At 43.5% G+C, this 14,839-nt stretch overlaps 1 protein-coding gene across 1 annotated transcript in view; it reads left to right on the top strand.

Moving 5' to 3' along the window:
* WWC3 (WWC family member 3) overlaps nt 1–14,839 on the top strand; it is a 404,774-nt gene that overhangs the window by 170,667 nt on the left and 219,268 nt on the right. The window contains exon 5 of the mRNA XM_069205154.1: nt 14,498–14,577. Within this exon, the coding sequence (XP_069061255.1) occupies nt 14,498–14,577 (80 nt within the window). The remainder of the gene's footprint in view (nt 1–14,497; nt 14,578–14,839) is intronic.

Genomic DNA, 14,839 nt, shown 5'->3' with positions numbered 1-14,839 from the left:
AATTTGCAAGCATTGTTTTAATTTTCACACTGTTGTCTGGAATATACGTGCAACAGTGACGCGCACCAAGCATTTTGCAAACGCCGCCATCCTTTGCTAAAAGAATGTCTAGGGCAAGCCTGTTTTGAAGAGTCATAGCTCTTTCTGCTGCAAGTTCAGCATCCATCAGGATTATAGCACCTGAAAACTTTGTCAACATGTTATCCACTATAGTAGACAACTTTCTTATTTTGATGGAATTCAACACAACTCCCAATGAAGGAATCATGGCTCTGAATATATCTCCTACCACAGCAGCTGCGGTCTCTCTTTTCTGGATACGATGAGATCCAGACGTCTTTGGAATCACCAATAGGTCATCCAGTTGATAAACCTTTGGGAATACTATACCCAAATAACATCTCCCCCACCATCCCTTGGGAAGACGATAATAGGCATTATACCCACAAATGTAATATACACCCGGTATGACAGGGTCAAGTCCGTTCAGCATGAATGTCCATTTGGCCTTAAAGATAAACGTGTGTTTACATTCACTCGCACCCACAAAAATATTATCATAATAAGACTCACCACGATATATACAAAATTTCCCTACATGCCAAGCATCTAAAGCTATTTTCCCTTGTGTTTTTATTGCGGCAAAAGCATAATTATCTACTGAAGTCCTCTTATGTAGCTCCTTTTCTAATTTCGCATTCATTTGTGCCCTTCTATCATCTGTGCGATCTAAAAAGCTTATTTCTACTGCAGTGAGCGAGCAGGTAAGGTTTCTCCTATGAGCGTGAGCTGTTTCAAAAGGTTGCATTTGCTCGAAAAATTCCCTCATTATTTTAGCATCCCAATCTTTAGCAATCTGGCTTAATTGCGTTATTATAGGAACATATGCAAAGGTAACATAATTTGAGTAAAAATACTGTATGTTGGTTTGACCATAAAATCTAGAAGTTACTAAACTACATGTAATCCCATATGTAAGAGGCATGTGGTGATAAGTCACCCCTTCCGTTACCGATGTCGGTATCTGTGTACACACATAACAATCTTTCGCATCCATAGTCTCAACATATTCTGTTAGCAAGCGATAGAAAACATTATACGAAAGTTCCTTCTTATCATGCAAGTGTCTCTCATCTAATTCTAGTCTTTTCAATGCGGTTAGTTCAGTGACAGCAATAGGAGCAAAAGTAGAAGCATCAATTTTCTCATTCTCACCCTTACCATGCATTCCAAGCACTATTGCCATTATTATTAGTACACATGCAGTTATCAAACCTATACACGCATATTTACAATATTTCACTCTACTGTTTTGTGTAGTCATGATCTGTATAGAATCAGAGAGCTGAAAACACTTATAAAAGAAACGATTTAGCAATTTGTTACAAAGCGGAACGAGCGCAATGTTCACACAGTTTTCTTCAGGAGCCCAGTCACTTATCGGTTAGCAGCAAAGTCTCAATTCGGCAATAACTCAGTCCTTTTTTTTTTTTTTTTTTTTTTTTTTCAAAGTTGGCAACGTTGTCTCAAATCAGGTTTAAGAGTCTATCAGGTTATCAAAGTCTTATCAAGTTAGCAAATGTCTCATCCGGTTTTTAGCAATGTCTCAGCTGGTTGTATCACGTTAGATTATAGCAAGCAATGTCATTTACCAGCCTTTCAATCAACAGTGTCCATAAAACTTTTCTTTTCTATTGGTATCTCTTCTTCTTCGTTCTCGAGGCTAAGAGATACAAATTCGTCGGTCCAATCGTCATTGACTGCATATGCCCATTCTGGACCGGAATACCTCCTGTTTGGTATTCTTTTCCTTTTCAATTTTGCATCTCTCTTTGATTCTGCCTCACTGGTACTTTCCTCTTTGGTCAAGTCTTTTTCTTCACTTGATGTTGGTACCACGACAGACACTTCCTTTCTTTTCTCTTTCACTTTTGGCCCTTCACTGTCGTTCAACTTTTCTCTAGTTCTTAGTTTTACTGGTGATATGCTCTGTTTTCTCTTTGCACTGTGTCCACTTGATGGACCCGCGATCTCTTCTGAAGAAGTTTGAACAGTTTCGTTCTGTTCTGCCTTGTCCCCTCCTTCTGGGGAGTCAATCAGGTTTTCCTTTTCTTTTTCTGTACCGTCTGCTTCTGGGAAAGCCCTCCTCTGATCAGGCTCTCCTGCTTCTTCACTGCTTTCGAGCCCTTTGTCACCGTTACTTTCTTCAGGCTCTGTGTCACTTTCAGCTGCTTCAGGCTCTTTGTTACCTTCAGCTGCTTCGTCGCTGTCTGAGGCTTCTCCTTGGTCTTCCCCAAGTGAATCGGTTGCTTCGTCCTCGGAGAATATTTCTCTCTCCTCTGTTTCTGCCTGTTCGCTTCTAGTTCTGTTTTGCTCAGTCTCAGCGCTCGGCACTTTGTTATCAGGTACTGGCAGTTTCAGCGCTTCAACTTCCTCATCTGTTGGACACAACACTTTCTTTGTGTGACTGGCGTGAATCCAGTTGGGAACTCCCGCACATTTCACAGCGGTAGTGGTCATCAGGATCACTTGGAAAGGGCCTTTCCAACGGGGTTCCAGACACGACTTCCTCACGTGCTTCTTTATCACGACCCAGTCACCTGCTTTCAGTGTGTGTCCTGGACCTTGGATCGGTGGCAAGGTGGTTGCTTCCACCTGGTGAGAGAGAGAGCGAACCACGTCAGCCAGACCTTTGCAGTAGTCTAACACCATATCATCTGTAATATTCAAAAGCGCGTTTGCGGGAACTGCAGGAAGTCTCATGGCCCTGCCCATGAGAATTTCGTGCGGGGACAATCCAGTCTTTCTGTCAGGGGTGTTTCTCATTGACATTAACACCAAAGGCAATGCGTCAGGCCATTTCAAATTTGTCGATGCACATATTTTCGCCCTTCTGGATTTTAGTGTACCATTCATTTGTTCCACCAGTCCTGAGGCTTTAGGGCGATAACTACAATGCAGTTTTTGCTCAATGTTCAGCGCTGCGCAAAGTAACTTTATCACCTCGTTATTGAAGTGACTTCCCCTATCTGATTCTAAAGAGATCGGGAATCCGAAACGTGGTATCAACTCCCTCAACAATAGTTTTGCAACTGTAAGGCTGTCATTTCTACGTGTGGGGTATGCTTCAATCCAGTGACTAAAAATGCACACAATCACCAACACATACTTCAGACCTCCATGCACAGGCATCTCAATAAAGTCCATCTGCATTCTGCTGAACGGGCCTCCTGCCCTGCCAATGTGGCCCATGTTCACAACTGTTCCCTTTCCTGGGTTCATCTGCTGACAGGTGACACAACGATGGCAAACTGCTTCTGCAACTTGACGGAATCTGGGGTTAAACCAATCAGTTTTGAACAATCTTATCATGGCATCTCTCCCTAGGTGAGCCTGCCCATGATAGAACCGCGCTAGCTGCGATAAGAGACTATTTGGTAAGACAAATTTTCCCTCATTTGAAACCCATAACTCATCTGGTCTCTTTGTACATTGTGACTTAATCCAGGAAACCCTTTCCTCCTCCCTGACGCTATTCTGTAGTGCTTTTAGTTCATCCATTGTATCTACGACCTTCAAGGCAAATGCTTCAGCTGGTTCGAGCTCAGGCTCACTTATCAGATTCCATTCATCCCTGAGCAATATACAGTTCAAGGCACAAAATCTTGCGACTTGATCCGCGTATGTATTTCCCAGGGAAACATAGTCCTGTCCTTTTGTATGAGCACTACACTTTACCACTGCAACTTCGGCTGGCATCTGAATGGCGTGTAACAATTCCCTTATTCTCTCCCCGTTTTTCACTGGGGACCCTGAAGATGTCAGGAAACCTCTCTGTGACCATAGTTGCCCAAAGTCGTGCACAATTCCAAACCCGTACTGACTGTCAGTGTAAATGGTAACCTTCATCAATGTAGACAGTTGGCATGCTCTTGTAAGGGCTACAAGCTCTGCTACTTGTGCAGAATAGACTCCTTGAAGCCAGGACGCTTCCAAGACACCTGTTACGGTACATACAGCATATCCTGCTTTCAATACTCCCAATGCATCTCTTAAACATGACCCATCAACAAAAACAATTTGGTCATTTTCATCAAACTTAGTATCCTTAATGTCAGGTCGTGGTTTTGTGCAAAATTCAGTCACCTGAAGGCAGTCGTGCTCGACGTCTTCAGCGTTCTCAATTTCAGCATTTTCACCGGGAAGCAAGGTTGCTGGATTCAACGTAGTGCACCTTTTCAGCTGCACATTCGGTGAGCCCAGAATTATTGTTTCATACCTTGTGAGTCTTGCTCCGGTCATGTGTTGCGTTCGGGAGCGGGTCAAAAGTATCTCAACTGAGTGAGGGACCATGACTGTTACTGGATGTCCCATCACTATTCCTTCACTCTGAGTGAGGCTGATACCAACTGCTGCTATGGCGCGCAAACACCCTGGCAGTGCTGCTGCGACCGGATCCAAAGTAGCTGAAAAATACGCTACTGGTCTGTTTATGCCACCATGGGCTTGGGTCAAGACAGACAGGGAACATGCATCACGTTCATGACAAAACAATGTGAAAGGCTTTGTGTAATCAGGCATACCTAAAGCTGGAGCCCTACACATGCATTCTTTCAATTCAATAAAAGCATCCATCTCATCTCCTTTCAATTCAATTTCATCCAATGCATCCTTCTGGGTCAGTTTCAGTAAAGGCTTTGCTAGAGCTGAGAAGTTAGGAATCCACTGGCGACAGTAGCTCACCATCCCCAAAAACTTCCTCACCTCCCTTCTCGTCTTTGGTGGACTCATTTGAAGTACACTTGTTATTCTTTCCTTCATTATTCTCCGTGACCCTTTCTCTATTTGGTGACCCAAATATTTCACTTTCTTCTGACAGAACTGCAATTTTGAAGGAGACACCTTGTGTCCGTTCCTTCCCAAATGGTTCAGTAGAGCAATAGTGTCGGCTGTGCAGCCACTTTCTGTCTTAGATGCAATCAGTAAGTCATCAATGTACTGTACTAGAGTTGACTCGAATGGCAATTCTAACGCTTCCAAGTCTTTCTTTAGAATCTGATTGAAAATTGACGGTGACTCAGAAAACCCTTGAGGAATTCGACACCAACTGTAAACTCTGTCTAAGAATTTGAAACAAAAGAGAAATTGGCTGTCCTCATGAAGAGGCACCGAAAAGAATGCTTGTGACAAGTCGATGACTGAGAACCACTCGGCATCGCAAGGGACTTGAAACATTATTACAGCTGGATTCGGTACTACAGGGCAGCATTTAACTATGATGTCGTTTATTTTCCTCAGGTCCTGCACAATTCGGACCTTTCCACTCGGCTTTATTAGTCCCATAATTGGTGAATTACATGGACTGCTTAACACTTCTCTCAGTACTCCCTGTTTTACAAACTCGTCAATTAGTTGGGCGACTTTCATGAGGGTGTCTTGTGCCATGTGGTATTGTGGGGTCTGGGGAAAGGTTACATTGGGTTTTACGGTCACTTTCACTGGTTCCACTCCTTTCACCAATCCCACCTCCTTTCCTGTCATATCCCACACTTCTTTTCTGACTGTCTCCCGTAATTCAGCTGGAATATCTCCTTCAGTTATCATCGGAAAAAGGTTAATTAGAGGATATTCTTCATCGACAGTTTCCATCTCATCCTCCTCTACACTGTCCTCTTCTTCCCCGTCACTGCTCGTCTGAATTCTAATTCCATCGTTCGAACACATAATCGAACATCCCAATTTGCACAATAGGTCTCTCCCTAACAGTGCTATCGGGCTTGAGTCACATACCACAAAATTATGTGCCCCTTGATAATTACCAATTCTGACTGGTACTGGATCTGTGATTGGGTTCGTCAGGTGCCTGTTTGCTACTCCCACTACTTGAACTGTTCTCCCTGAGAGTGGCAAATTTGGCACTTCAATGCTCCTAACAGTTGAGCGTGTGGCTCCTGTGTCAACCAAGAATGAAACACGATGACCCATGACTCTTCCCTCCACATACGGACCCTTTTGATCAACTTCCAAGGATGCTGCAAGCACACAATTTCCCTCCTCATCTGAACTTTCACTCTCCCATACATTGTTTATTCCATTCTCACTGTGTAATGGGAACTGTTGCACTGTGTCATTTGTACTCATTACCTGACCCGAGACCTGTGGAGGAACCATCACTTGCTGCTGATTCATTGGTGCCAAAGGTATTTGCATTTGCTGATTAGGTACCATGGGAAACTGCTGTTGCATTGGCTGCATTTGCGTCATCTGCATCTGCTGCGGCTGCATGGGCTGTAATCCTTGCAGCTGATTTATGGTCTGAAAATTTGGGTTTGGACCTCTCATTTTCGGTCCCCTCATTGTCTGGAATGCATTGACATCATTGTTTTGCTGACCAACACCTGCACCTTCCTGCACCATCATCGGGCACTCGCGTTTCCAATGTCCGACGATTCCGCACACGTGACACGGCATTACCCTTTTCATTGCCTGCACACCATTCGGAATCGCAACAGTGTTCAAATCCGGACCATTACTCCCAAAGCCTCCTCTGCCTCTGCCTCTCACCTGTGGCTGAAACACCATATTTCCCTGCGGCTGCGGCTGCGGTATCTGCTGTTGGAACCCTTGCAATCCTTGCAAACCTGTCTGAGCTGCTTTAAGTTGCATCACCATCACTTTCTCTTTCAACCTTTTCTGTTTCACTTCAATTTCGTCGCTACAGTATTTCGCATAATTCAACACCTCATCAATCGGTTTCGACTGCCAACAAATCAAATGCGTCTTTATCATCTGACTTATCTCTGGTCTCAGCCCTTCCACAAATCTAAACACAAAATGGAGCATGTCCTTCGCCTCTATTGTTTCCGTGCCACTGTAGTTCTTGAACGCCTTCAACAACCTCTCATAGTAAGCATGAATCGACTCTTTAGCCTCTTGGGCAGTTCGATCAATCTTCTGCCAATCCACATTTTTCGCGGCAACCTTCGTCTTCAAATGCTCAATCACCTTATAGTACAAGCTCATTACCATAGGTGATGGTGCACCCGTATCCCTGTCCCTCTCTGGTTCACTTGTCGGCCAACCTACAGCCCTTTTGCAGTCTTCCCACAAGTCTGCCGGAACCACAATCTCAAAGAGGGTGTTCAGGTCTTCCCAAAGACATTTTGCAAGCTTCACAAACCTATCAGTCTGTTGATACCATTCAATCGGTTTCTCTCTCAGTTTGGGAAAATCATCCGTAAAAGACTGAATGTCACTTCTGTGCCACGGTACATGTATTAATTTTCCCCCTGCTGTCTCCCTCATCGGTAACATGGTTATTGCATCACTACTCTGTGGTCTATTCTCCTTGTGCCCTGGGACACTGTCTTTCTTCTTTTCCTTTTTCTTTGCCCATCTGCTCTCCCACTTGTCTAAGCACCTCCACACTTGTGCACTCTGCAGCAATTCTCTAAGGTGCGTTTTCATGCCTGCTGACCTCATGTGTTCAAAGTCTGTGGTCCCGAAATCCAGTCAATAGCTCCTGCTCAAGTGTTTTGTCTTGCCTATCTCAACCCCGTTTTTGTCAGCTGTTTCTTGCAACCTTCTATGTACCTTGTTCACTTCTCTCGTAATCCTGGGACATAGATACCTCAGCTCTTCTTCCGAGTAGGACTCTAACCTATTCAAACCCATAGTCCCTTCCACCAATTCTTCTGCTTCCATGTTCAACCTGACCTTATTCAAATAGTCTTCTCCCTTCCCACTGGCTGAGCTTTGTGTGGAATTCAGACTGTTGAACCACTGTGTCAGCTGTTGCGCATTCAACCCCATCAGTGTAGCATTCACATCGACTGCCATTGATGGTTGCGGCAACTTTTCAGTGTTCGATGATAGCGGTATCATCAGTGGGGGACTCGACCTCACCACTGTTGACTGAGCACATATGGGACTAAACTCCATCAAGGACCCAGATCTGGTTGGCTGAGCCGCTATCGGAGTGGTCTCTGGAGTGTTTTCTATGCACCTCCTTTCCGTCCCACTCTGCATCACTGATCCCTGACCGCTCATACCTGAGTTAGGCTGAATGTACAAAGGTACCGGCGGACCTACAGTAATGGGTAGGGATATCGCATCTGGGTTCTGTCCATTCCCCAGGTTCTGAGGCATGTTCATTCCCACACTATGGGTCATCATTGCCGGCATGCCCGTCTGACTCCCCGTCATCTGAGCATGTGCGGTTCCCCCCTGCATCTGTTTTTGAGGCATCAAAAGCTGGGTTGATTCAGCTTGTGCCAATGTTGGGTTGCGACCATTCTGTACTCCCATTACGGTTGGATCTAGAATCATTCCCGTACTGTTGTCACTGCTGTAGTACCTTGGGACCTGCGGCTGATAACTTTCTGCGGTTTTCAACATAGGCACATCTGGATATATTCTCCTAACCTGCGGTTATCTGCGGGGTGAACAGTAAACTCGGGTCCTTAGATCCCGATGGCGTTTCTGAATTCGGGGTTTCATTATTCTGTACCGGTGCCGGAGGGGCAGAACTGGTACTTGGAACTTGTTCATTCTCTGCATAAGGTGGTGGACGGTCGTTCAGCAATTGAGTGATGAACTCCTCATCCTCTGACTCGTCTTCTCTATCTTTGGAACACCTCCTGTTTGTCTTACAGGTAGCTTTCTTGCCTGTCGCCTCTTCTTCCTTAGCAATTGCGGGAAACAATTTTATCCCCTGCAATATATCTGACCTCCACACCTTCTGTGCATTATCCCACCTAGCGTCCGCTAGTGTCTTTTCTACCTTTCTTATTCTGGTCTCGAACTTCTTTTGCTGTTGCTGTCTAGCCATTAGTTCCCAAATCGCTAGAGCCTCAAACTGTGCTGGCCTTGGAGGTACCTTCATGTCGTACATCGCGAATCTCAAATTCTCTAGGATCCTTATATTGAATGTCCCATGGATCGGGAACGCTACACTCCCATGTTTCTCTGTCAGCTTGTGCCATTGCTTTAGCCAAAGGCACGGAGCTACCCCCTTTTCCTCCATTACAATGTAAGCTGGTGTACCTTCTGGTGGCGTCTCCTCTCCTACCCTCGCTTTAATGTAAGACTCCCCCTTCATCGCACTCTTTAATGCTTTAAAAAATTTCATTTTCTCGTCTTTTATTTCACAAAATTTGTAATCAATAAGTGACTTTAATTCCCGGAATACTCTTCGCTTGCCTTTCCCCTTCCAATCGAGCCCCACGGACTGCGTCCAATCCGTGCGCGACCCTTCTTCACAACCAACCTATCCCAGCGCGGCTCCTAGTGACGTCACACTCACACACACTGCGGCTGACAAAGCCTCGCGGTTTGTCCTCCTTCACTCAGCTCCTCTCGTAACAACTTCTAGCATGTATCGCGAGCAACCAAATAATAATAAAACAGATCTGTCGGTTTACTACAGGAAGGGTAACACAATCGCTTCAGGACCTTAGGGATTTTTCACTAGCCTCGGCAGTTATTCCATCTTTCTCGGTCCCCACTTTCGCAAGCAAATCCTGACCCGCAGAGTCTGCTCTCAACTTGTCAATGATCTATTCTAGTGCACTTAGAATTTGTCAAAGCCCGAAGTCGAAGTTTTCTTTCACTCCCTTAACACACGTACCGACTCGTTGACCACGCCCGGTCAACCTATTAAACCGACCAGACCACAACATAAAACAAGTGTCTCATACACTTTTCAACATACTCCGGAGTCTCTTGACCTCGCAGGGCCCGTCTCAACAACAACAACCACGTGGACCTTTTTCCTGCACAAAGCGCCACACGCACATGAAGTTCGACGACTTCCCTACTCTCACACTCGGAGTCGCACCTCCGCTATTCTCTATGAAGTTCGACGACTTCCCTACTCCTACACTCGGAGTCGCACCTCCGCTATTCTCTAAAATCCTCGCAACCTTTTCATACAATCTGCGGCAATAAGCTGTGCAAGCGCAAAACCCTAACTTCACTCATACCGTCACTAGTACCGCCAACGCCGATTTCACACCTCCATTCTCTCCATTCGCAAGCTCCGAGATCCCGGGAAAGTCGCGGGGGACTTAGGGCATCATCATTCTCTCAATCTGTTTTACCCAAGAAAAATTTAATTCAACCTCTCGAGCGGGGTCCCAAAGGGCGAAACCGTTAATCCAACACCATGTACCTCTCGAGTGGGGGTCCCAAAGGGCGTAACCGTTAATCCAACACCATGTACCTCTCGAGTGGGGGTCCCAAAGGGCGTAACCGTCCTCTGCTACCATCTACTGATAGAGCGTTCCGACCTAATAATTTACCTGCATGTGGACGCTCTTGGGTCGATGAATCTTTTGACCAAGTGGGGCACTCTTCACCCGAGAGTAATCAATTTAATCAAATCAATAATCAATAGCGAACATAAGCAATGCCCTGATCAACATAACACTTCACAATTAATCCAGAAAACATTTCGGCGAACCATGACCTTTCAGTCATGAATAACCTCACCAGTTTATGCAAAGTTAATGCATTTATTTCCCTATATTAACAAAGCTAGCACGATATAAATGTGTCTCAACACCAAATGATATATGTAAATGAACATTAATAGCTGTCCATATCGGCGAAAAAGATGCAATCTATGCAGCATTTGAATAACAATGCATTCGATGATAGCAACACAAACTACTAAGACTACAATCTGTAATGGGCTAATTGCATACATTAGTCAGCATAACAAGGTCTCAAATTGCATCGTGCAACAAATGAATCCTCATCTAGCCTCAAATTAGCATCTGCATGTGGGACTTCATGCAAAAACAATTTAACAACATTAATTTAGAAAAACTCCTAACTAGGGCTCTTATTAAAAATCAGCAGTTGGTTACCTAAAAAGAAAACACAATGCAATTGTACATTTTCCTTTCATATTTACCAAATTCAATCAGCATTCAAGGAAGTCTTCGTCTCACAGGTACCGGATTCGATCAGCATGGGACGGGGGCAAAGGGGCAGGGTGGACGGGGCAATTGCCTCACAGCGGCAAGATAAACTACTACTTCATGCAAAGGGACGAATCAAAGTTAAAGTCTCTAGGGCGAGAATTACTTAAAGTCTCTTTCTCTCGATTAGAGAAAGCATCAAAGTCTCATTCAAGATGGCATCGCGGCAAGATGGGCCATAATGGCTGCAAAGTCCGTGATGTCCGCAAAATGGCTGTAATGTCTAATGGCTACTTTCTTCTTGTGTACCTGGTTTAAATAACCAACAGTTCAAATCCAGTAGGGTCTTCCATTGGAGGGTTCATAGGTTGGCTTCAAATTGTCCAATCAAAAGCAACAGTTCACAAGCTTCTACCTAGGCATACATTATCCTTGGAGTCGGGAACGCAAGTTGCAACATATTTTGCCAATTAACTCACTTTCAGAGCTTCCATTGTCCGCACCTGCAGATTGACCTTGGAGCAAAGAAGAAGATGCCAGGCTGGCACGAAACCTTAAAGATAAGCATGTGAACCGATCTCACTGGAAAAGTACAGCTTCAAGCAAGAATACACGTTTATTAGCACATTGGAAAAATACGAGCATCTAAACCGTGAGACAAGCAACTAGGCCGAAGCCTCCACTAAAGTTGTGCTAGGTTAAAACATTTCAAACAAGCAAATCATGGCACACGTTTACGATTATGTCAGATTGGTACAATTCTAATACATCACGTTATATAAAGCACGCTTATAAATGTTGGCAAACTACTCTGAGGGCACATTTGTCCCCGTACAATCTTTATTAGTTCGATTAAAGTCTCACTTGATTATTGCAGCACTACGTTTATGCGCTAATAAATGTAAAACCTTCATTTTCTGCGTCATCAGTACTCCCTACTTTTTCTCTCCAATCAAAATTTCCCACTACCGATTTATCAGTGACTAACAAGGAGAGACATGTTTGTTTGGGAACATTTAAATGGCTGTATTCCCAGGGAGGCTGCTTGACTGAACCAAATCAGCACTATCTGGTCTATTAAATATGGTTTACATTTTGTGGCTTGATTTCTGTTTACCTATATGTACAGATATGGTGTCATTTGTTCCATTTGCAGGCAAGTAAGCATCCACGACTGTAGTCACATTTATACTGTTTGGTGGGAACAGGAACTTCCCTGTTCTTAATTAAATTAATAAAGATTAAAACATGTATTCTGATAGCTTGAGGTAGGCTGCAACAGGTATATCTGTTTAAGGGCAGTCTTAGCCCTCATGTTTTTAGCAGAGCGTTGTAACTACTTCAGAACTCTTTGTTGTGGGGCAGTGGGAGAGGAGTGAAGTGCCGAAGCTGGAAAGGGAAGATACTCGGGTAGGACTAGGCTTTGGAACCATTCTGAGTTAGTCACCCCTCTATTCAAAGGCTGCTCTTAAGATAAACATGTGATTATTTAAGGGGTCTCTTCAAGTGCAAAGCGCTGTATCATTTAATCATTTATATTGGATGCAGTGGGTGGCAGGTCGCTTCCAGGTAGCTAAGCTCTAGTATCAGAATAACTTGTAGAGCGGGAAGACCTTGTAGATAAATGATTGGGTGTGCATGCTTTTTATGGTGAATCTAGCTTACTGGGGAGACTGGGAAAGGTCTTTAAAGTGTGCTTGATGTGATTGTGACATCCTGAGCTAGATACAAGCTGGACTGTTTAGATCTGTGCTCCTCTGCTTCCAAAAATAATTTCTCAATGTTCCAAATGTAAATGGGGAAACGTCAGCATTCCTGTCAACAGTTTAGCAATGCCATAACCTAAAATAATTTTGTGAGGTAAAGGGAGTAGGAAATTGTTATTCTTACAAAACACAACATGCTCTTCACATTTTCTTTTACTTGGCAGTATAAGCCACTTAGTCCTGGTTGTACACCTTAGCAGGTGTCAAAGTTGACCTCCTGAATCAGCTAAGATGAAAGGCAAGTTGGTATGGTTCACAGAGTCTGTGAGCCTAGTACCATATTCTGGCCACAAAGTCAGAGCTAATGAAATGGAATTTTAATGCTGGCCTTCCTTCAGATTGTTTGCTACGTGATGGGATTTCTTGAATTACTCTCCCATTTGTAGATCTCGATTTAGTATCCATAACAACAGTGACATCTGACTTGTTAGATCTGTGACTGGGGTGAGTGTTTGAAGGGTTTCAGCACTCCATCCATCATTCTTTTGTGTTGCTAATGTTGCCCCAAGTTGGAAGGATATGCCCAGACATGGGTCCGTGCTCATTATGCCACTGGTTTCAAGCCTGGTTGATGAAGGGTGATACTCTGAAACTCTTCCCAGGATGCTTGTTTCTGGCCCAGGGAGGACCTGGCCGGGCAGTTCAGGCTGGACTGTTTCCAGGGGAACAGGGTCTAGACTGATTTGCAAATGGCTGGGTCCAAACTAGTGTGGCATGATGAGCAAAAGACTGATGGATTAAACATAGATCTGATATTTGCGGTGAGTGTTTGAAAAGTTTCAGCACTCTGTCTTTCATCCTTTTGTGTTTCTAGACTTAAGTCCACAAAATAAAGTGAGCCTGCTTAAAGTGACAGAAGCACAATCAATCTGATATTGTGCTTTTGGAATATGGATTTATCAAATGTAAGGGTCAGTCAAATGAAGATAGACTCCTTGTGAAGCCCTATCATTCTTAATCTAAATGGATAACACGTTTTCCAGAGGGATCAACAGTTTTGTGCAAGCTGGGCCTCTTATTTTTTAATACAATTTTTCTCTGAGTAGAAAAAATGGGCATCATCATAATGCTGGGTGTATGTGAAGATTGTATGAATGTGTGTTCCTCAAAAATATTTATTGTAGAATTGTTATTAGATCGTGAGTTAAGACAGGTATGTTCAATAAAAACTTTTTCAGAGTTAGACTCGATTTCATAAACGTACAACAACCACATATTTGGTAAATGTATTTATTACTTTTTTCCCATTGTGGTGATAACATCTCTGGTTTCAGGTTGCAATCCAGCAACAAAGCATGTATTACATTTGTGACAAGAATTCCTAATCGTTTAGGATATCAAGGTTTACACAGTACAGTTTTACAAATCTCCTTGTGTGTCCAACCTATGACTTATATTGACATTGTCTCATAACCGAATTGAGAGGTACAAGTCAACATAAGAGATCGTTTCTAGAGTAGATGTTCACTAACATAAATTACTTAGACTCCACCTATCCTATTATTTTAGTAATAATTCAGTCACATCCCCACAGCCTAACTAGATGTTTTTGGGTTGGATGCATGCAGTTTGATTATTTGGATTTTGATATCCGGATGGGACTCACTTTGTTTTGTAGTACTACGTCAAAAATAAAATCGTGAGCGTAATCTCAAAAAGCCATTTGTGTGGCAAATGCAAATTTAGTGTGATAAAAGAAATAGACCTGAGCAGTGTGCCATTAGAAAGAGTCTCCGTGTTAACATTATGTATGATCAAAATACAAATGTACTTGCTTGTTCGTGTTTGACTGATGTATTTTTTCAGCTTTCCAGGCTGAAGAGGGAGCTGGCACTCATGAAGCAGGAGCTGCAGTACAAGGAGAAGGGAGTGGAGACATTACAAGAGTAAGTTGTCTGTCCGATTGGAGCTTGAGCACAGAGTTGGCAGGAGCACACACAGGACACATGTCAAGAGATGATCTGCAGTTGGTGATTAACAAAAAAAATCATTAAAAAACAACTGAAGCTTTCTTTTTTCAGCCTCCACACATTAAAAGGCACAGAAAAAAGCATATCCATGCAGCATTATTATTGTTATTAGTAGTAAGAGAAAAATAGTAGTATCATTAGTGTTATAATTGTTATAATTATTTCTATTACAATAAAA

This window comes from Pleurodeles waltl, chromosome 8 (assembly GCF_031143425.1).
Source record: "Pleurodeles waltl isolate 20211129_DDA chromosome 8, aPleWal1.hap1.20221129, whole genome shotgun sequence".
In the NCBI taxonomy this organism is placed as follows: domain Eukaryota; kingdom Metazoa; phylum Chordata; class Amphibia; order Caudata; family Salamandridae; genus Pleurodeles; species Pleurodeles waltl.
This window is presented reverse-complemented; position numbering and strand designations above follow the sequence as displayed.